This window comes from Hippoglossus stenolepis, chromosome 22 (genome assembly GCF_022539355.2).
Source record: "Hippoglossus stenolepis isolate QCI-W04-F060 chromosome 22, HSTE1.2, whole genome shotgun sequence".
Lineage (NCBI taxonomy): Eukaryota > Metazoa > Chordata > Actinopteri > Pleuronectiformes > Pleuronectidae > Hippoglossus > Hippoglossus stenolepis.
In genome coordinates, this window is record NC_061504.1 from 5,518,801 (window position 1) to 5,542,051 (window position 23,251).

General features: G+C 40.8%; 1 protein-coding gene across 7 annotated transcripts in view; it reads right to left on the minus strand.

Annotated features, from left to right (window-relative positions):
• The window catches only part of nav3 (neuron navigator 3), a 184,499-nt gene that overhangs the window by 74,098 nt on the left and 87,150 nt on the right, over positions 1-23,251 (minus strand). For all 7 annotated transcript variants that reach the window (XM_035147282.2, XM_035147281.2, XM_035147279.2 and 4 more), the window contains 3 exons: positions 19,531-19,599; positions 11,930-12,072; positions 4,392-5,511 (listed from right to left, as the gene is read on the minus strand). In XM_035147282.2, the coding sequence (XP_035003173.1) occupies positions 4,392-5,511; positions 11,930-12,072; positions 19,531-19,599 (1,332 nt within the window). The remainder of the gene's footprint in view (positions 1-4,391; positions 5,512-11,929; positions 12,073-19,530; positions 19,600-23,251) is intronic.

Consider the following 23,251-nt stretch of genomic DNA (forward strand, 5'->3'; position numbering starts at 1 on the left):
CAGATAAGATGTAATTAACATTTGTCACGGTAAAGAAAATACATTTGTCTGGAATCATATTTTCCTCGTTCAACAATAATGAGTATTGCCAATAATTCTTGTGCCGCAATTTTGGAAAGACCAAGTTCCATCTTAACTGATGATTCATGAGTCATGATCAAGATGAAAGTTATATTCTGTCTCATTAAATCAGTACAATTTGGTTTTAGTATGGTAATAAAAGTATTACTTTGACATTAAAACATTTAGCGTCACATAAACATTTTATGGTCTGGCTCTGTTAGCTAATAGTAAGTCAGGCAGATGAATGTGAGGAAATTTGAGGGTTAAAAAGACCAGTTGCCAAAATATTTTAGTTTTTGATTTAGAGCAACAGCCAGAATGTTGCCTCTTAAGCATTTAGTCTGTACCTCTGCAGTGTAAAGCAGGAACAGTGTTTGAATTTCGGAGTCTGTTCTTTGGTTTCAGGCACATATTCAACAGATGGACACCTCTGAAGGGAGGAGGGGGTGGTATTGGATGAGATGTTTCCTCTGAGTGCTTGTGAGTGTGTGTGCAGGAGTGTGCATGAAATATGTGTTTGTGTGCATCTGCCTCCCTCCTCAAGCCCGAGCTGCATCTCGTCGCACTGTGTGTTTGCTCATGTGAAGAAACAAAGATCAAGTCCAATACACCTCAGAAAATAACAGTGCTACACACACCGACAGGAAAACACGAAACCATGTATGTACAAACACTTAAAACCAGATGAACAGCCAGTCAAACACAGAGATAGATTATGCACATACAAACAAAATAAGATGCACACTCGATCAGGAATGCATACACACAATTAAAAGCATGCAAACTAACCACACGCTCGTGAAAATCCTGAAATACACACAGTAAAACTCGCACATAAACACAGATCCAAGCACAAGCTGCTGTGTAGTATTCACTCTTTCCCACACACACACACCCACATATACACAAAGGACCCCCCAACACCTGCAGAGCTGCAGATAAAACTTGGCCTCCAATTGTGACAGACATCAGTCTGTGACTTTTTTTTTCCTCTTCCTGCAAGCTCCCCTCACCTCAGTGGATTCACAAAGACACAGACAGAGATATTCACTGCCACTGCTGCACATAACAATTTGGACCCAGAATAAGAAAGCACATATATGGGTGACAGCTGCAGTGACAATTCATTATTTGCTGTAAATGATCCTGATACTTTTGCTGTTCTCTGCTTCTGGCTGCATAATGAACTCCTGATGAAACAACAGTTCTATTTGTTGTTTCATCAACATAAAAATCGACAGAGATGGACGTCACACTGTCATCCACACTGTTGGGTGACTGTTGGGTGACAGGTGATCCGTCAGACAATGCAGTGCAGAAAAACTGATCGATTAGCAGTAACAAATTTCACCAATGTATTACTGTCGTATTTATATTGCGATATTACTGGAGTATTCTATGTTTTATTGCTATTTGTCTGGCTTCAAACAGGAATATGCAAAAACTACTGAAAAATGTTTTATGAAATAGTGGAGTATGGGCCACAGAAGAACGCAGTAACTTTTGGATGGAATTTGATTAAAGAGGCAGATCCAATATGTTCTTTTGACATTTCAGTCAGGGCCATACTGCAATTATATTTGGCGGTATAGCTCTGTTCTGGGACCTCCGTGTTCTTCCACAGACATGTACATGGAAAGCCTAAGGTAGGGAGAGCACACCTCCCTTCCTTTCCATGAACCTCGGCACAGAACAGAGCAGCATCAATGACAATACATGACATTGATTAAGTCAGATTCAGTATGAAAAGGAGGAGCTGGGGTGAAGGTGGGTTGCAAAGTGGTTTGCAGTGAAAAAAAAGGAGTAGGCAGCTAAAGCATCTTAAATAGGAAGCGCATTATAAGCTTTGCCACTTGAATGCATAGAAGGGGAGCTGTCAGGTGACGTGGGCTGGCACGGAGATCAGGTGATGCACTGGGTTGTGGCTGAGCTTGACGTCATGACCTGCCTGAACTAAATCTAATGTGACATTTTTGAGAATTACTCATTAAATAAAACATGGATCTTGCTGGATAAAAAACAGGAATATTTAGACGTCTGATGTCTATGAGTGTGTGGAAATTGTAGCGGTTTGAGTGAATTTGAAGATACTTTTGTATCTTGGCAGAGGCACCACACTTTGCTGAGTTGCAATAGTTCTGGATTCTATCCTGGTTGGGACATCTTAGGTTATGGGAGGAGAGAGCACAGTTAGTAACCTTACAAACTCTGTGTGGGGTCAAAATCAATTCTGCACACTGACTGCAGCACAGTCCTACAACCACACTGGTTTGTTATGCTCGGCAGGAACAACGGCTCAAAGTGGGTGTAGAAAGAGAAGCTGAACAAGACAAAGATGCCTAATTGGGCTGAAAAGGATGTTAAATTGCAGCACAGCAGGGGTCCTATACGCTTACTGTCAGCATGCTGTCGGCTGCGGGTGAGGCCTTCTGGTGAGGGGGGGGGCATTTATAGCATGAAAAGAGGCAGATGATGATGGGTGATAAGGGAAATAGAAATGCTCGTGGGGAAAAAGTGAAAAGGTAACGTGGGGTAATATGGAAATGCACTGCAAAGGCAAACAAACTGTAAAGTACAACCTGGGGATCAATTCACCAATGAAGATGAATCGATTATATAGAATGTGTAAATGATCATGTAAATGTATGGTCACACCAGCATTTAAATTCTGAGATGAAATTGGTTAATTTCAAAGAATCCTATTGATCTGTGGTTGAAGGGGTGAAGTGAATCTGCACATGTTTTTGTGGGTATAACTTTGACACTTGACTGGCTGCTAACAAGCTCGCACCACTCAGAGTTTTTTTCCCCCCTTCGGTAATAATTCCCTGTTGACTGATATGATGTGCAGTCCTAAGAATAAAATGCCTGGGGGGAGAGAACGGCCCTGTACAGAAAATATAGACTTGGAAAGCTCTGAAGTTCAGACAGTTGCTTTGCCTTTAAAGAAAGAGCATATTCTCTCAAAACAAAGTCAGGAAACATGTCAGCACTCCACAGTTAAAACAAATACATACATGTACATTTGTGTACACCTGCCAGCCCTCCCACAAATGTAATTGGGAAAACTCTTTAAATAGCATAAAAACTGAATCTCTATGTGTCAGGGCTGCTAACACCCCAACTGTCTTTTGACTCTGCTGTCCGACTGAGAGACTTTTAAGATTAAAATACACATGATCAATAATGATGTATAAGTTGTATAATGGCCACAAAAATCAAAAAAGTTGTTAGTAATTAAAAAAAACTGCTTGTCTTACTACAAATGCATGATAATATAATAGCCCAAAAAGTGATGGTTTAAATGTTTTTTGAATTTTGATCTGTTATTTGTATCTGAGACAGATGTTTGAGAGCAGCAGCAGTGGTTGCTGTTCGCTTAACTCCAGTCTCTTTGGCCAAATTTGGACTGTCTAGTTTGGATCACTGACAGCAGTGAGTGCTAAACTCCAGTCCACGCAGCAAAATACTTCAGGGACAGCACTGTGGATGACAGATGGTCCATCCACTTTTTCCCTTCACTCAGTGTTTACATCGAGTGGGCTGCCTGTGTCTTTACAGTTTCGGTTTTGGTTCCCATCTTCATAGCTATCACCCACTATCTGCCCCGCAATGATACCCGCAGCAGTTTTAACTTGCTAAATACGTGGGATTAAAGTAATGCTCACGCTTGAAGGAGCCACTGCTGAATCTGGCAGAGCTGACTGTGCACAACAGAGAAGATAGTACAGAGAGGGGGAGAAGGGGTAACGGATTAAGCCTTGTTTAATGGGATTCCTAGCTCTCCCTCTCTCTCCGAGCACAAAGGCATCCCAGAGACTTTGGCGGTTCCTCCTGGATTACCTCTGCTGTCGTAAAAAAAAAAGAAAAATCAGCACTGCTGGGCAGGTTTACCCAATTCTTTTACCTCTGATGGCTCGAACGTCAGGGAACCATGCAACAGCTGCATGCATCAAAACAGCACCGGTTGAATGAAGAGCAAGGGCACGAGTTCCTGAACACCGCCAATGTCTGGATTCTCACATAAAAGACGAATCCCAGACAGTTAAATAATAGGCTTCTGCAAGCAGCAGGCACTGGATACTAATTTATTCAGTAATGACTGTGAAGAGATGTGGAGGCGCGAGCAAGATGCACGGTGGGGAGCACCAGCTGATCACTGGGAGGACTCCAGGATTTCAGTGGGATGCGTATGAGTGACTGTAAGCATGTGTGTCTGAATGTATAAGGTATGATTTTCAGAATAAATATACATACATATCTGGGGGAATAAACAACAGCTTTGCGATGTAGTTTGTTTCCTATGGATGGTAGGTCACACGTCTCACCTGTACATGAACGGGGCCACTGTGGCAGTATTGGGATGGTTGTGCTGCTGCTGCTGAGGAAGCTGAACTACTCCGTTCCCTCCCAGCGCTCCTCCACCCCCTCCTCCTCCTGCCAGAATCCCACTGGACCCAGACAGGGCTGAGGTGCTGGTGGAGGAGGTCATGCTGGTCCGTTTTCCTTCTGGGCCCCCAACGCTGGAACGCTGTATGTAGAAACTCCCACCCTGCCCTCCTTTTGTCAGCCGGCCACGCTCTCCGTCTCCTCCCCGCATGTTGCCGCTGCTGTTTAAGGCGGCCTGACTTTGGGTCTGGGACTGACCCTGAGGCTTTGCCGTTGTTGATGAGGGAGCTTTAAGTCCTGTCTTCGGGATGCCACTAGAAGCGCCACCTTCTTTCTTCCCTGCTGATGGCTTGCCTCCCTTGGGGATGAGGCTGGCAATTTTGGAGGACTTCTTGCCGGAGTCCCCAAATGACTCACGGTCATCTTTAAGTGGAGAGCTATCCTTGGAAGATTTCCCGGACTTGCTTTTGTCCTCCTTGTCTTTGGACGAGGCCACAGATCTACTGCCATTGGCAGAAGCTTTTGAATATGAGGAGGAGGAAGAAGGGGAAGTCTTACTAGATGCAGTGATGGACGATGCAGGGGTCTTGGTAGGCATTTGCTTGGCCGTAGCACTGCTACTGCCGCTGCTGCACACTGACCCTGTGGGGGTCAGTCCATCCTCACCATACTCCGACAGGTCATCCTCCTCCTGCAGAGCCATCTCTGCCACAGACGGTGACGCTCGCGATCTAGGGTTAATCAGGCGGAACTTCTCCAGCATGGACCTCTGTGGTCCACCACTGACACTGGACCCAACTTTTGATCCATCGCTTCCATGTGGTGAAAGTCCCTCTGTGGCCTGAGGTGAAGGGGTGGTGGAGGGTGAGTGCGTGGGGCTTGCCAGCATGGACGAAGTGGCGCTGTGCTTGAGGTTCATGGATTTGCTGCGCCAGGTCTTGCCAGCGGTAGGTGAGGGGATGGCAGAGGCCAGCTGCTGCCCACTGAGGCTGGTGGGAACTGTCCCGCCAATACCGCTCCCGTTCATCCCGCTGGGCACTTGGATGCCCCTCACAGCTTCTGAACCAGCGGAGAAGAAACAAACAGACAAACAGAAAGACAGAGAGAATTCATTAAAGAGGTTCTAATTAAATCAGAACATCCAACACAATACAGCTGTTAAATCTTCCTAAATGTATTTCCTATTCAAATAACTGAACAACTTATGCACTTTGTAAACATTAATTCTCTGAGGTTTACTATAATTACTGCAATTAGAATTGAATCTGAGGGATCCTTTTGGAACATTTTTACATATAGTAATACTCATTGCACTGATACGAATTTTCCAAGCAACCCAAAAAATTGGAGCAGACACTCCAAATTTGGCAAACATTCAGTCTTCCTGATTTTATTAGGAGTGAGAGATATAATTTTCAGAAGTCACATTTCAATACTCTGCTGACTTCCTCATAGTTTTACACACACTGAGCTCCAACATCAAGCAAGCCTCCAGAGGATTTCACTGTTGTGTACACTTAACGGCGTATTTCTCGATTCCCGGAATCAGGTTGGGGTTAAAGAAAAGATTTCACCGTTACTATTTCACCGGTGTCTCGGAGGCGTTGGTGCTCTACCTTCCTCTCCTGACTTCAAACCCCTCTACAGACATATAGAGTCCTGTCATGTTTGCAGGTGGATAACAGTGGTTATAAGGGAGAGGCCCTCATGTTGTAGCCGTGGCAACAAAAGAAATAGTACGAACTATATTAAGATGGAAGAAAAATGTCCATAGCTAGATAGCAAGAGTAGTAGCAAGAGAGAGAAGATTTTCCAATTGAGGAAAAGTGAACAGAGCAAACTCAAAAAAATGGTTGTAGAAATTGGTGCCTATCTGATCCAGGGATTTCTCCCTTTCTGATTGTTCCACATTGGTAGAAAATTGCAGCTTTAGATGGAAACACTCTTTGAGGGACACACATCAAAACCAAACTGGCTTCAAGGTTTCCTGCTATTAAACTTGTAGCTGCTGAAAATACCTGGACAACATGCCATCTGCCGTGGTGAATGAGAATCTACGTGGTACACTGCACTGAGTGGATTTTAGGTTTGATTTGTCATTTAATAGTACCTATTATAATAGTATGTTTATTTTAAACGACGATGCAGCACTTTGGTGAAATTCCACAGGGCTATATGAATTCCATATATGAATATGAATCACAAATATATGAAAGAAAATAAGCCAGTAGATGATTCAAAGCTTTTCACGCTGGAAACAGATCAAACACCTTCATGCTCTATCATCCTCTAATCACTGATATAATATATAATTGACAAAAGCTGTTCAAGTATTATGTAATCATTTCTTTTAACTGATTTTACAATATGTGGGTGTCTACATATTTACATATGTTAGACATTAAATAATATATTTCTATTTTATGCAACAATCGCCTTAAAAATATAGATTTCTTCTTGTTCTTACTGTCGTTTGATATGATATGTTATGGTTTTATGATAAGATATGATAAGATAAGATAATGCCTTATTGATCTCACAACGGGGACATTTGAATATAATGGACTTGCTTGCTTACTTCCCTCCCTATACCTGCCTGGCAGTGACCATAAGCCTGATTATTTCATCAATCGTTCCTCTCCGCTACACTTGCTGCCAAGTCTGTCATCTACATTTGGCTTGCTATAAATCTCACACTTTTACTTTCTAAATAAGCTGGTTCGCCTCCACAAAGATTCTGCTCAGCGTTGACCTTTACACACACACCTCACTTTTACTGCTTGATCGATACTGAGTTGATCAGCAAGACTCTTTCCCTCCTTCTACTTCTCTATATCAACCTCACACATAGGTTTAGTATTTGCTTCATAAACCATGAGAGGAATACGAGGCAAACCTAAGACATGCGAGGCAGAAATAACTCTTCTTCTGTGTGTGACTTTGAGAGGCTGATAAATAGCGGGAAAAAGACGAATTTGAGATGGGGCGGGAACAGAGAGGGAGGAGATGCAGTGACAGCATGGAATTATGCACCATTAGACCGACTCACTGTGCTGACTGACAGCCAGACAGGCCGTGCAGCTGACTGTGAGTCACCTCAATTTAAATCCGCTTCAGGCAGGCGAAGGGGCGCCGAGACACTTTAACCAACTTTCACTCCTAAAAACGTTCCGTAAACCCTTAAATCATGCCTCAGTGCACCGTCTCAGCTGTGGAGTGAAAAGTGCAATCTGTCAGGCTATGACAATAACATGTTAAGACTTTTCTTTGCAAGGCCTTGTGTAAAATGGAATCTGGCACCAGGTGGCAAGTGTCCAATAATAGCCAGAGCATTTATTTACCTCCATAGATTGTCATTCCAGACATGCAACTGTTATTTTTGTGACACTGCTGCTAATTTTTTTATTATTACATTTTGCGTGTGTGCCTGGCCAATCAGCAGAAAGCTACTGCTGCTAGTGGGGATGGCAATCTGATGAATGAATATATTGTTGAGACATTAAATCAGTAAACAGTATAAAGCCAACTGGCCACTGAAAGATATTAGTCAACAGTTTTGAGAACAAAGCATCAACTGACTGAAGCACACATATGTACATTCATACAGTGTCTACATTTTGGAGGCATTAATAATATTTAATTCATATATATTGTATGAATTTAAGAAACGTTTTAGGTGCAGGTCAAATTGTTTTTGCACCCAACATTTACATACCATCCCTCAGCTATTGTTAGTTGTTTGTTATCTGGCACTTTATTAAATTATCATTAAGTATTATTATAAAATGTTGTTGTGATTATTAGGTTCTCCCAAAGACAAAAGTGTAACCACTGAAACCTATTATGATCTTCTTAAACTGATCTTCTAATTTTACTATGCAGAATTCTGATACTACATAGGTGTGTAGACCTATGTGTGCGGTTGTGTGTGTTTATGTGAGACTGTTATACATGATAAAGGGTGCATGTGACTGCTCCAAAATGTATCCGTGAGCTGTGGGAAGTATATTTGTACAACAGTAGACACTTGTCTGTATGAACATTTGCTGCATATTTAAAAGGGCAGTAAACTGGCAGCCACTCTCCTGTCTTCATGCCATCAGAAAAAAACAAGAAAATAGAAAAGCTGAGATAAATCTGATCTCCGACCAGCAGAAGTAGGCCAACTATGATTTAGTCTTAGCCAATAGACACCAGGTAAACTTACCAATCAGGTGATGTATGGAAATGGTAGCTTATTTGGTATGTCTGTGTGTGTCTAGACAGCCATTTGATACCAATATAAATGTGGATGAGAGAGCATCTATTCTTGTGTTTCAAAATGTGTGTTTGTGTGTGTCCTCTGTATTACCCCTCTACAGTGGCCCTCCGGGCAGTTTATGAATGTGAATGAAAGAGGTTACAGTGATATTCTTTGTGTGTCTGAGAGTGTATGTCTGTTTGTTGACCGGCCAATTAACCCCGTCCTTAGAGATCCTCCTCCCTTTTAGCCGCTCCCTTTTCCCCATGCCAGAGGCTGTTCCACAGTGCCACCACATTCTTCACTCTGTAGTGATTCGCTGTTGCCATGGCAACAGACTCTTCTTATCTTTTTTTGGCCTCAGTGGCCGAGGACCCTCGACCCTCTGCTAACAAATACATACAGAAACGCATGTATACATGCTGTTTGCAATCAGATCAGACACGTGCGCCCTGAAGCATGATGCCAGGATTTAATTAAATATGTCTGTTTGACACACACATACATGCACTATTATCTACTGGTCAGTTAAAACCTAAATGTGTTTTACCTGAACTTTTTTCTCATCCAATCTCTGTTGTTCTTATGGATGTATTTCATGACACTCTAAATGAAACCCTTTTCTGCTCCCAACATCACAAAAATGATACATATTGTTACCTTGCTACAGGAAGTCAGGAGTTTCACTTTTACAGTTAGTTGCTCATCCTCATCTTTAAAAACAAGCGGCGCAAATCCCAAACTTTCTTTAGTCTACTTCTATTGAACGACAGAAAACTAAGCCTTTTGATGCTTCAGTTTAATTTGGGTGAAGCCAATTAGATTGTTGCATGGCAACAAGAATTATGCAAAGGTCCGGGTGCCCTTTTGGTTCTTCTTCTCTCTGGTTAGAGCTTCAGTGTGTGACAGCTGAGACACAAAACAACACTAATGTGATCACTTCTTCCCCGTGGGGTAGCACATGCCCACATATAAAGTTGTAGAAAAGAACAAACAAACATACATACGGAGCCCCCTATAACCAGCTGGCATCTGTCACCAGTAGAGGTGCAACACAAATCTACTCTATGTATCTGTATTTATTTATGTCACAAAAATACCTGTATTTGTGTTTATATTTTATACCAGATGCAAGGCCTTCAAATAGAACAGCCAAATATATGATATAATTATAATAGACCTAAACTAATAAAGCCATTAAAAATTTGATTCCAGAAAAAAGAGGAAACATGAATTAATTGGATTTGCCATACTAAATGAGGTCCAGATGACTGTTAGGTTGTTTACGTGTTTATCATTGAAAGTGTGAAGGCTATAGTAAACAAAATGGGCCAGAATAGCTCACTGAGCCATACTGCATTATAATAATAACATCTTGCATGTGCACTGTGATTAGGTTCAGGTTAACTTCTGAAGGGTCTTTGACACAAATCTGAGAAACTCCTGTTGGACAATTTGCACGAGCAACTTCTTAACTTCAGTCCATCGAGTCATGCAACAATTGCAGTTATCCTTCACTGCACAACAAAATGTACTTACTGCATGAAAAATTAAATGTACTGGCATTTCTTCCATTACAGGCCTGAATGCTGAACTATGATGCATTACCTAAGTGTTTGAGGATGATCTTTCTGTTCAGATAATAATGAATTTGTGTGCGTTTATATCCCTGTCTACTCTCTATGAGCTGCGTATTACACACTAACACAACCTTGATGATGAGTCATACTACTGTATGCGATGAAAGCAGAACTTAAAACAAAAACTACAAGAGGAAAATAGGAGCTTGAAATGAAAGATAAAGGATGTAACACCAAATAGGAGGATATGTAACATGACTGGGGGAAATGAAACTACCTGTAAGAGACAGAATAACCTCTCAAAGATTAATACAATGGCTTGTGGCTAACACTCCCTGTATCTGTCTCTCTGTCTGCTAACTGCGTTTGCCCAGTAGCTTCTGGCTGAATCGCTGACATTTTCACACAATAGATTTTTTCGGTCTTTTCCTCTTTACTTTTAGACCTTAACATGGTTTTGTTTTGCCTGCAGTGAAGCGCCAACACCTGCTGTCTTATCTCTGCAAACTGAAAGTTCTTCTTCTGGCACAGCCCAACTGCACTGTGGGAATGATCCGGAAAAGCAACTACAATTTCCACAAGAAGCACTAGAAATTCAACTCACTTAATAGAGATGCTTAAATATTCAATGTGCGATTATTTTTGAAATTGATGACTGAAGAGCCATGGGCTGGATTTGTATTTGATTGGCTATTTTTCATTTATTCATTTTTATACAGTCTTTATGTAGTTCCTCAATTGTGCCATGTTCTCTCTGATCAAACTCTTTCTGAAACCCTCCTCTCCCACACACACACACACCCAGTGAGAATTCGCATAAAGATTCCACAAAAAAAATAAAAATAAAATAAGAATGAATGTATTTGGTCTGTGTTAAGTCTGAGTGGATATTTATGAGAATATTTATGATGAGATACAAGCTTATTGTGAAGCAAAGCAAAATGTTTCCCATGATAATCACCAGGGTTGGTTTTAATTATTAAAATGACTGTGAGGCATTATAAATATTTTTTTATTATAATAACTGTATGAGCCAATACGTCATGATAAATCATGTAAAGGAGCCAGAGGAAAAAGGCTATTACAATTTAGTGCATGAGCTAGTAAAAAATGTAATTGTTTGGTAATTTAAACATTGTTAGTCAATATATTTACTCTCCACAATAAAAATACTTGTTATCTACTATTACAACAACTTACTTGTAAGTAATAATCAATTTTGCCTAAAATAAAAATGATTCACACACTAACTCACAGCGACTGCGAGACTCCTTCTCAAAAACATAATCACTCTCATTAGCCTCATCGTGCTTGACAGAGCAGCTGCCTGAATTTACCCCTTCAGGTCATCTCTCAAATGGCTGTTGCCATGCTGTGAAAAATTTGTCGCCGCCTCCGTTTAATGGCTTCCATTATAAGTCACTTGGAATAAAGAGTTGGGCATGATTCAGCAGACTGGTTAAGACTGGTGAAGTGCATTCCTCTGCTCAGCTCTCTGAGCCAGTGGTGCCATCAAGTGGCTGGGACGGAGAATGTAAAATAGACCATCAAACTCTACCGACTCAATAAAAAAATATATATATTTCAGATTCTGTAAATATTCTGCTGTGTAATTGTGTGTGTTGCTGTGATAAATGCTGTGAAGTGTGGTCCTTACCTCTGTCGTTGCCACTGGCATATTGAAGAGGCTTGCTCTTGTCAATGCTGTTGAAACTCTGGCTCCGACGGTTGAGGTTGGAGGAGCCAGGGCTCCTGGAGGCCCCGCTGCCCGCAGCAGGTGCCCTGGAAGGCCCCGGTAACCTGCAAGGGGTCAGTGCAGAAAGGGAAGAGATTTAATGTTGAAATTACTTTATCCTTTTTATTCCATTCCTAAAAACTACTTGAGGCGAAGCAGCTCTTGAATCAAGAGCAGCACTGGGGTCAGAAACATGTTAATAGTCATGTTAATGGTCACAAGCAGGAGGATGAAAACATTTTTCATTTGCATGACATGAATGTGTTACTTTTCCAGAAAACACTAATTATTTCCCCCCACTCACCTGAGATTTATTATTTCTCCCTTTAGGACAGCTTTGCCTCAGGCAAGGTTTTTAATAAAATAAGACCTTTCTCTGTTACAGGAAAATCTATGCTGACAAATGTCCATACTTTCAAGGATAATTGAAAGAGCTAGTGGTTGCTGTAACTATTACTCTTCTCATGCCATCCCGGAAGTGAACCCTTCTTAAAGCGATTTCAAAACTATGGTTGATTTGTGTAATTAAGGCTTTTGAACTCATATTGGCTTCAGCAGAACCTAAGAACCCATTTATGCACAGATGAAATACTGTGAATTAAACCCAGGATCAATTAAATTGCCTCAAAAAAGTGACAGTCAGTGTACAAGGTACAGTGCCTTGCATAAGTATTCACCCCTTTGACTTTTCTACATTTTGTCATGGTATAACCACAGATTAAAATTTATTTCATCGTGAGTTTATGTAATGGACCAACACAAAATAGTGCATCATTTGGAAGTGGGGAAATATTACATGGATTTCACAATTATTTACAAATAAAAATCTGAAAAGTGTTGAGTGCATATGTATTCACCCTTTACTGTGAAACCCCTAACAAAGATCTGGTGCGACCAATTGCATTCACAAGTCACATTTGCAAGTCACATAATTAGTAAATAGGGTCCACCTGTCTGCAATTTAATCTCAGTATAAATACACCTGTTCTGTGACGGACTCAGAGTTTGTTGGAGATCATTACTGAACAAACAGCATCATGAAGACCAAGGAGCTCACCAAACAGGTCAGGGATAAAGTTGTGGAGAAATATGAAGCAGGGTTAGGTTATAAAAATATCCAGAGCTTTGAACATCTCTCTGAGCACCATAAAATCCATCATAAGAAAATGGAAAGAATATGGCACAACCGCAAACCTACCAAGAGGAGGCCGTCCACCCAAACTGAAGAGTCGGACAAGGAGAAAATTAATCAGAGAAGCAACCAGGAGGCCCATGGTTACTCTGGAGGAGTTGCAGAGATCCACAGCTGAGGTGGAAGAATCTGTCCACAGGACAACTATTAGTCGTCTACTCCACAAATCTGGCCTTTATGGAAGAGTGGCAAGAAGAAAGCCGTTGTTGAAAGGGATCCATAAAAAATCCCGTTTGGAGTTTGCCAGAAGCCATGTGGGAGACACAGCAAACATGTGGAAGAAGGTGCTCTGGTCAGATGAGACCAAAATAGAACTTTTGGCCTCAATGCAAAACGCTATGTGTGGCGGAAACCCAACACTGCCCATCACCCTGAGCACACCATCCCAACAGTGAAACATGGTGGTGGTAGCATCATGCTGTGGGGATGCTTCTCTTCAGCAGGTACAGGAAACTGGTCAGAATAGAGGGAAAGATGGATGGAGCCAAATACAGGAAATCCTTGAAGAAAATCTGATGCAGTCTGCAAAGACTTGAGACTGGGGCGGAGGTTCATCTTCCAGCAGGACAATGACCCTAAACATACAGCCAGAGCTACAAAGGAATGGTTTGGATTAAAGAATGTTAATGTCTAAATGGCCCAGTCAAAGCCCAGACCTCAATCCAATAGAGAATCTATGGCAAGACTTGAAGATTGCGGTTCACAGACGGTCTCCATCCAATCTGACTGAGCTTCATCTTTTTTGCCAAGAAGAATGGACAAACCTTTCCATCTCTAGATGTGCAAAGCTGGTAGAGACATACCCCAAAAGACTTGCAGCTGTAATTGCAAGGGGTTCTACCAAGTATTGACACAGGGGGTGAATACTTATGCACCCAACAGATGTCAACTTTTTGTTCTCATTATTGTTTGTGTCACAATAAAATTTATTTTGCACCTCCAAAGTACTATGCATGTTTTGTTGATCAAACGGGAAAAAGTTTATTTAAGTCTATTTGAATTCCAGTTAGTAACAGTACATAATGGGAAAAAGTCCAAGGGGGGTGAATACTTATGCAAGGCACTGTATGTACCCTTTGGAGTTTAGAAAACCAGCAGGGACTGACGGTGAGGCTTGGCTGCAGTAAAAGTATAGAAAACAGTCAGGAAGGTAAAGAATTGTCCTGCCATTGTGTCATGAATACAAAGCCTGAGCTCAGGATAGTGTCAGTGACAGATAGTGAAGATAAATCAAGAGAATCTTTTTGCGTGTTAAAAATGGACAATGGAGGAGCAGTAAGGATTTCCTACTACATGTGATGGGGGTGAAAATGACACAAAAAAACGCAACACTTCTTTTAGATCTCTTCTTCAGTCAGTTACTCACCTCACACACACACACACACACACACACGCACACATTACCCACACATTTTCTCTCGACAGAGCCAAAGCAGCCAGAGTCAAATGTTGATTTGTCAGCCTGCAGCTGGAGGATTTTGACTACTCTCGGGACAGTGCTAAAATCATTATATCATCAAAAACCTGTTTTGATTGTGCAACAACTTACTACATAGCCGCTTCAGTGCAATTTGCCAGATGCTCCCACCAATCTGTTGGTTAATAAATAGTTTCAAAAACAAACTTGGCAGCTGGTTCGAGGAGCATGACAAGATATTTGACAACTTAGCTCTATTTCTACCATTAATAATCATCACAATTACGGTTGGATGTGATTTTTAGGAAATTATTCCAGTGGCATGATATATAATCTTTTGTCTCTGACAATCTCAGTCAAGAAGAAGCCATTGGAAATGCATGTCTGACATGCATTTCTCACACACAAAGTACGGAGTACGGAGCACGCTGCTTTCATCAGAGTGTTGTGGGCATTTCCACTGATTCAGCCTGGTCTTGTTCAATATGAAGAGGAGAAGATGAAACCTTGAACAGATTCTTACAATTTGCTCTCTTTCTGTTTTCCTGCCTGAAAGCTGTCGTGATGTCCTTTGACCAAGATAATCGATTCGCCATGCTGAATATGTCACTCGTGTCTGTAACGCAGATGGAGCCGAGATGTCGGAGGGGAGAGTTTTTTTCTATGTTGATGAAACCCTGAAGTGGTCAAAACCCATTTCATATGCTGCATTTTGTCCTTCAGGTCTTTACTTAATGGAAAGAAACAAATAGAAGGACAGATCGACTTGTCACACAAGTTAAAAACATATTTGAATATATAGAAATAGCTTCCTATACACACTTCTCACACTGATTTGATGTGTTGGGGGGGATATAAGAACATAAGTCAAGACCAGGGCATCATGCAACTAATAAGAAAAGCAACTGAGTGACCAAATCAATACTGGAAGTTCAGAGACAGGGAGCAACCCTCGTTTTTAATTTCCCTGGAGAATCCTTTCAACACTTTAAAATGTAGGTTAGTAATTAGAAGTTGCCGATCTTCCCTGTGCAACCACATGGATCTGGAAAAGATTCTATAATGGAGACAAGTCCAAATCAAAAAGGAAGAACAAGCGATGAGTCGAAATACCAAAAGTGTTTAAAAAAAAGGCCTATCCTGCAATGACCCTGTGACAGACAAGGCTGTGTCTGTATCCTAAATTGCCTCAAACGTAATCTCAGCATCACAACTCCCTCTGTACTTAGAACCTCGAATTAGACAAAGAAACCTAAAAAAACAGGAAGATGAAATTATGCATTGAGTATGTGCTTTTAAACCATGCAATGAAAAGTCAACACTTGAATTGTATGATTGCAAAAAAACAAAAACAGGGTTTACTTTGGGTGGCTCTCTAAAAAAAAAATAGAACACAACTCAGCGATTATGCAACGTGCACAGCATGGAGCCAGAGCCGAACTGCCTACTAAGACAGTTCATGTGCTGAGAAATGCAAACATTGTTTCATGCAGACAATTGTGCAAAAAACAAAGTGCAAATGTGCAAAACCGTGACATTAAGGAGCTAAATATACCAACCCTGCAGACTGCAGCCAGCACAGTGTCTAGAAACCCTGAGACTATAGGTGCTCTGAGGGATCTACTGAGCTGCAGCCAGAGGTGGTCCTCAGCCCAGAGCTAATTGCTGACACAGCTCACCTCAAAGACCCCCACACAAACCAACTGATAACAGTAGCTTTAGCGCTGCGGGTCTTTCAGGTACAAGCAGCCGGGAGAAGAAGACAAGCGAATAACAGATAATAAGATTAAAAGAGAGAGAAAAAAAAAGATGAATGGAAAGAACAAAGGATAGAAGTGAGAAAGAAAAAAGATGCAGAGAGGGAAAGACTCAGAGAACAATGGCTGCAAACCCAGACATGAGAAAATGAAAGATAAACAGTGGGAAAATGGGCGAGAGATTGAGGCAATTCAGATGGAAATCAGAGGTAGTCCCTTTTATCATCCGATTCTTTCATCTTCCAAAATACATGTTTGAAAATGCATCAGCAAAATGGAGCTGTGGAGGAAATATGATGTAAATTTCTGGACAGTGATTTTGTTTTAGGACAGACTCTGTAAAGTGTATCGGCCACAGGAAGGATCTGCATCCTGCCAAGAGAAGAGAGGAGCTGGACATCACATTATTCAGCCCGTCAGTCACCAGCTATAAGTAACAATTCTTGCAGAGTAGAGAGCATCTCCTATTCATTTCCCCTGCCAAGCTCTGGGAAATGAGTCTGGGGGATTCAAACCAGCACCTACATCGTGCCTACTTCTTACAAGAACCTCCGCAGAACCACCTCAAAGGCAAAGTCAAAACCACCTCAGGCTTATTGTAATAGAAGAAAGAAACTACAAGTGGGCAGGAAAGCTGTGAATCATCACTACCTGCTTCAAACTGACATAATCCACAACAGTGTTTCAGCTTGTTAATCACAAAACATACATTTTACATCAAAGCTATTCATTTGACAAACTATAGAGCTGTTAATAATAATATAATAAGTTCCAGGATGTCAGTAGTTCAATTTCAGTGTTTAATGAAAATCAATTAGCAGACTCTCACAATGATGGTTTACGCAACTCAAGTGTCAAGAGTTTGATATTTGAGTTGGTATAGAAATTTATGGAAATTAAAAGTTGCATGGAACTTTTAGATTTGATTTGTACTTCAGGAGATAAAACCCGGAAACACAGTGGTATGGTCCTTTAAAAGCTGCTTAAAGGGACAGTGTCTCCCACAGACATAAGACTATAAAGATGATAGAAGAAATGACAGCTCCCCAAAAGTGAGAAAGAAAGCGTCTCCATCGCAGATACAAACGGATGATTTTATCCAAACAAGTAAAACTCTTCCTCTGTAATTTGGGTCAAATGTCCTCATCGAAGAGAACTACGATTCACATGGGGAATAAAACAAGAATCAAAGACGTGAAGTGAACCATTATGGGGAACTCAAACTTGAATGAAAAACCTCTGTGTGTACACTGCTGCTCACACTGTAATGGCAGAACAGAACAAAAATGTGGGACACTTATAGCAAAGAGCACTTCCCCTGAGAAGGTCATGTGAGTCCAAAACCAAAATACAACACAGTGGATATGTTTCAGCACCTGTTAGGAATAACTGAAACAAGTAAAAGGAAGTGCAGTTACCGTAGGACAGCTCCTTAAGCTCTGGCTAACAAGAAGAATGTCAAATAAAACAGAAGAAAAATAAAAAATCCTAAAACTCGCCTTGAGGGAGACACTTACTACCACATTCAGCGCAGCATATGAGAGATCAGACAAATGCTGCCCCACTTTAGAACTGATACAACTTCCTTGCTTTAGTGACAGGAGAGGAGGGGGCTCACGCTGACAAAGAAAATAACACAAGGCAAGAGGGACACTTACGTAGCTCGCTGACCTCTAACACACTTTCCTTTTTGTTTGTGTGTTGTGTCCAAATCTTCACAAGTGTGCAGGAATTAAAGAGCTATTTCTGCAGCGGTGAGGTGATGAGAGAGGCCAAATTACCGCCCTTAGGGCTGGAGCTGCTGGCTGCAGCATTTTTGCCATTGCTCAGTGGCGGCTGGAGAGGAATTATTTGCCAGCACGCTGGTTCCCACTGCCTCTGAGCTGGAACAAATGCTGCAAGCATCAGACAACTGGACTCTGGGGTGTGCACATACTGGATGTGTGGGCAGAATTGTGAATGCAGATGGTCTAGTATGAATGAACATATGTGTATTGTCTCGTTTCAGTGTGGTTTTGTTTGTATACACGTGTACAGTACGTCTACTGTATGTAACTGAGCATATGATCATATCTCTGTGTGTATCTAAGAGCCAAGACACTTAACAGACAGTTTATAGCTCGGCTTGTGTGTATGTTAGATACAGTACGTCTAGGAGCAGTTGAAGCCATATCCTGACTCAGAGCTACACAAAGAGTGTCATTTAACATTTGGTGAATATTTAGCAGCATCTCTTTTGCCAAGATGTGTCAAATGGATATTCTCTAAGGACACAGTACACACAGCAGCACTGATAAAGTAGCAGCACCGGAATGAAGACATAAATGAACTGTTTAAGCTTGATGTTGTGAATTTTAATCTCCTTGTGATTCTGGGAATATTTTGAGGCAAAGGACACTCTACTTTGTAAAAGTATTACAGCAATCACTAGTCAGCCAAATCATGACTGATATATTTTCTGTAGTTTGATGTTATTTTTTCACCTATTCAACTATGATTAATACCAATTAGGAGGTTTTCATTCACTGTAATTATTGTAATTATCAATCCTTGCTTACTTTCTCACATGGACCCGCCGGGAAATAATAAAATCATTTTTGGAATTAAACATGCGTCATTTTGACTAAGCCTTGATGTAAATGAGTAGAACCTTTTTATCACACACACACAAACACACCCAAAAAAGGATTTCTATCCCCCAGAAAAGATGTATCACACGACAGGTGTTCAAAACTGAAAAGGTTAGTTTAATTAGGCTGATAAATCTAAGGCTGAAAACGTGCCAGGAAATATTATAATGTACATTTGGCTCAATGAGAGAGACTGTTCATCACTGTGAGGAACTGGTGTTAGCTGCCATTAAACACAGCAACACCCTGCTGAGGTATCCTTTAACAAAACACTGAATCCCTATCAGCTGTTCTGTGGCTGACCCTGACCTTTAACCTCTGACCTCTTGAGGGGTAACACAATATCAAAAGAAATACAAAATGGACTGAGCCGCGAGGGCACAGGTGCATGTAAAAAAAAGCACTTTTAAATTAGAGAATGAAGGGCTTGTATGAAGAACTTGAAACAATAGGGGGTCGTTAGTACGTTTTTGTTTGTAAGTGTTGCTTATCTGCTAAAATAAAATAGTTTGATGACATTTCTTTACCTTGTGTTCTTCTTCTGTGGTGACCCTAGTCCACTGTGGCCCGGAGGACTTGCATATCGTGCTGTGAGACTGAGGAGAGAGCAGAGAAGATGACAGACGGGCCGTTAACTCAGTTAGATAAGAAATTAGACCAGCTTAATCCATGCCTTAATGTAATATTGTGAGTGAATGGAGCCATTCAGGTAAAGGCAGGAAGAGAAAAATAAAGAGATAACCAGGGACAGAAGAAGAATCATATGGTCCAAAGCATGGACCACAGCAGTGGATATTTCTTTGGTCTTTCTTTCACATGATGGCTCACACATGTTTATTACCACACGCATATGACTAAGCCAGTAACATCCATTTATAGGGCCGCTGACATAAAAAGAACAGAAAAGCTTACTTGATTAATTTTGTGGTGGCAGTGTTTGAAGAAAAACCCCCAGAACACACTACACACGATGCGGAGGCTTAGGAAATGCCCACAGCACCAGTCACGCCGCAGTTTATTACCCGACACTCACTCTTAGTCATTGAGACGGGAATCAACGTGGGCCGCTACAGTTGGCCTGCTGCATTCATGTTTGGCAGGAAGGAGCTGAGCTACTCGTAGAGTGCTTTAAGAACAAAGAGCTTTAGTCGTCATACCTACCATACTCCCTGTAAACAATAAGAAGTCAAAGAGCCTAGCTGTGTCGGAAATCACTCGCTAGTCCCTATATAGTGAAGTATACAGTGAGTTTGCCAGAGACGAGAGGAGTGAGAGCAGCAAGAATAGCCTGCCCTGTTGTTTGAATGTAAATAGAAGTTTAAGAAGTTGCTTTCTACATTTAAAGATGATGATTCAACATGATTTTTACTTTACAATATAAATACTAAGTGCCAAATTTTCCATTGGCTGACGTTGTTGATGTGCGACAATGACAATCATTACCGGTGCAGAGAAAATGTGCCGAGTAGTGTCCGAAAGTGTTTCTTTTCCCGATGAGCTCACTATGTAGTGCTCTATGTAGTGATCACTTTATAGTGATCACTATAAAGTGAAGCGGGCTATAGTGAGTCAGTGGGTGATTTCGGACTCAGCACCGGTGTCTAGGTTGTGTGTATCTGTCCTAAGTGTAATGGCCTGTGTGAACCGTATGACTTGCAGACCACGTGAGTGTTTCTCACATGTTGCACCCTGGTTGAACAGACTCTATATAGACAGACAGTCTCTGTATCATCTATAAATACAGTATGTACATGATCATATTTAGCTAGAAGCTCTGAGTGCCTAGAAGACATATTGTGTGACTCGTAAATTAAACCCCACTAAAAGACACAGGGATGCTCAGGCTAGCTGCTACTTAGCTAGGAAAATGTTAATCATGTAAGTGGGTACAATAAATAAATTAGTGCTCAAACACACAAAATGTATTTAAACGGAAGCTAAATATAGGATAGGTGTAAACAGTTCAACCTAAATACTGTATATTGGTGGCAAAATCGTAGCAAGTTAGGTAATCTATGCTAAAGTCTTTCGTTAGCATAGATTAGCTAATGTCAATTCTAAAATGTAGCTGCTGTTAATCTATTTTTGAAGGATTACACAAAGAAATTTCCCTGAATAATAAAAAATAATAATAAAGAACCTCAACAGAAGGTTGACTTTCAATTGCAGTTTCACATTCATTCATATCACGTTAGCTGAAATGCACATGTATGTTTTCAGCTAACTTAATCGATGTCCGACAAATTCACACACTTACTTACACACGCAAAGTCCTGTTTTAAGTCGTTTTAAATACCGCAACAATGAAATAACTATTCGTCCTGACACATTACACATAAAGAACTTCACAGAGAGATGACTTCCAGCTAGTTGCAGAGTTTAACTCGTACCTTCCGCAGGCTGAACCGAGACCGAAACGTGGGGTTTCCACTGAGCTCCTCTCGAGGAAGGCGCCCCAGAGAAGAGGCTGGGCAGGGGAACCATCTTTAAAGTGTCCTCAGCTCACAGTGAGTAGAGCAGGGGGAGCCGTGTCTCAGCCCAGAGGAAGCACCAGACACCAGCCGCCTGTTTAGACGCTCTTTCGTCTCTGACAACAGGGGAACAACTTGTTCTCTGTTCTGCAGGTTGTGGGCTGCCGGCTTGACGTTGGTGAGCGAAAGTGGACGGAGACAATCAACAACCCATACTGGTCGGTCAGAGTGACGCACAGCAGGCATCACGTCCTACTTCCTCGGCGTTGCATGAAACATTACCATAAACCAACGCTGGCAAGTTTGGAAATCAGACAATTTCACGCGTTCAGCTGACATCCTGACCATGAAGAAGTTAATAAAAATGGTTCCAGCACACAGACTTCTAAAGAACCAACGATACAAGCAAATGTTGTCTTGAATAAACATTTGAAAACTATTATATACAAATGTATGTTTTAGTTAAATAAATCTAATATTCATAAAGGAATGGACACACACTGTATTCTTGGGACTAGGGTTCCGTATTAGACTAATCTCAGTATCTCAAAATCTCATCCTGATTAATATTTTGTCAGCTCCTGATTCAAGCATAATTTCCTTTAATGCAGATGTGTTGTAAGTCCAAGACTGGGACATAGGCTTTAGGCCTTGCTGATGGAATTTCAATGATTGTACAGAATAATGCTGCATTTTAATAGGGTTTACCAATGTTCACAAATACAGTCTGTATAATCGCACCCTGCCCATTTATTAATGATCTTAGGAATAGGGATTTATCTCCTATGTTGGGACAAATCTGGGGAAATATAATTATAACTTCTGCAATGGGATTCTCTTGAATCCCTGGTGTATATGAGATAAGTGGTGCAATATAGAGTATGTGATGAAGGAATTCTAAAGTTGTCTGTTGTATAGAACCCCCTGAGTGTGTGTATGTTTTTTTGTATTTGTCTTTTTTGTCCATTCTCTTGCGTGTGTGGTTTAAATTATTATTTTCAATTGGTTTAACTTAGGTTTTTCCTTATGTATGTATATAAGCAAGCATGTATTTAAATGAAAATAATGGACTTAGTACATTAGCAAACAGCATATTTTATACATTTATTGATTTCAATTTATTGTTTTTTTAATGTTATGTTCTCTGTACTTTTGTATTATGTTGAAAACTCAACATATCGTTAAACACGATTAATAAATAAACGCATGTATGTATTCATAATCTCATACCTAAATCTAAAACCTATTCTAAAAGCTCAGAGTTCACAAGTTGTGAGGTATAGAAGTTAATTTTTCTTTATATGTTGCTTAATGTAATGTAATTTTAGTCGGATAGCGTTTAATACACCCGAGGAACAAATGTTGATATTACCAACAACCTAACCTTTTCCTTTTTTCATTATGCATGTGCATATTCTGTATCACGTTACCCGCTTGCTAGACCTTTGTCACTTCTAGACATTGGCAGTAACATTAATATTACCATGTAGCCATTGCCTAGCAGAAATGATCCAATGACTTATACACTTGAACGCAGACTATACTGTGTAAACGACTTCCCACATCATTACCATCGCAAGTTAAAGGCAGCATGAATTTTATAATTAAGTAGAATCACAAAGCCCATCGCAGGCGCCTTACGGAAGCTTAACGGGTTTAATTAGTTGTCTACAGTGTCTTAAGGTTTCCTGAATCTCACAAGTGCTACAGATCCACACACACACACACAAACACACACTTTCACTATTTATATCTTTCTCTGTGGACAATTAACTTC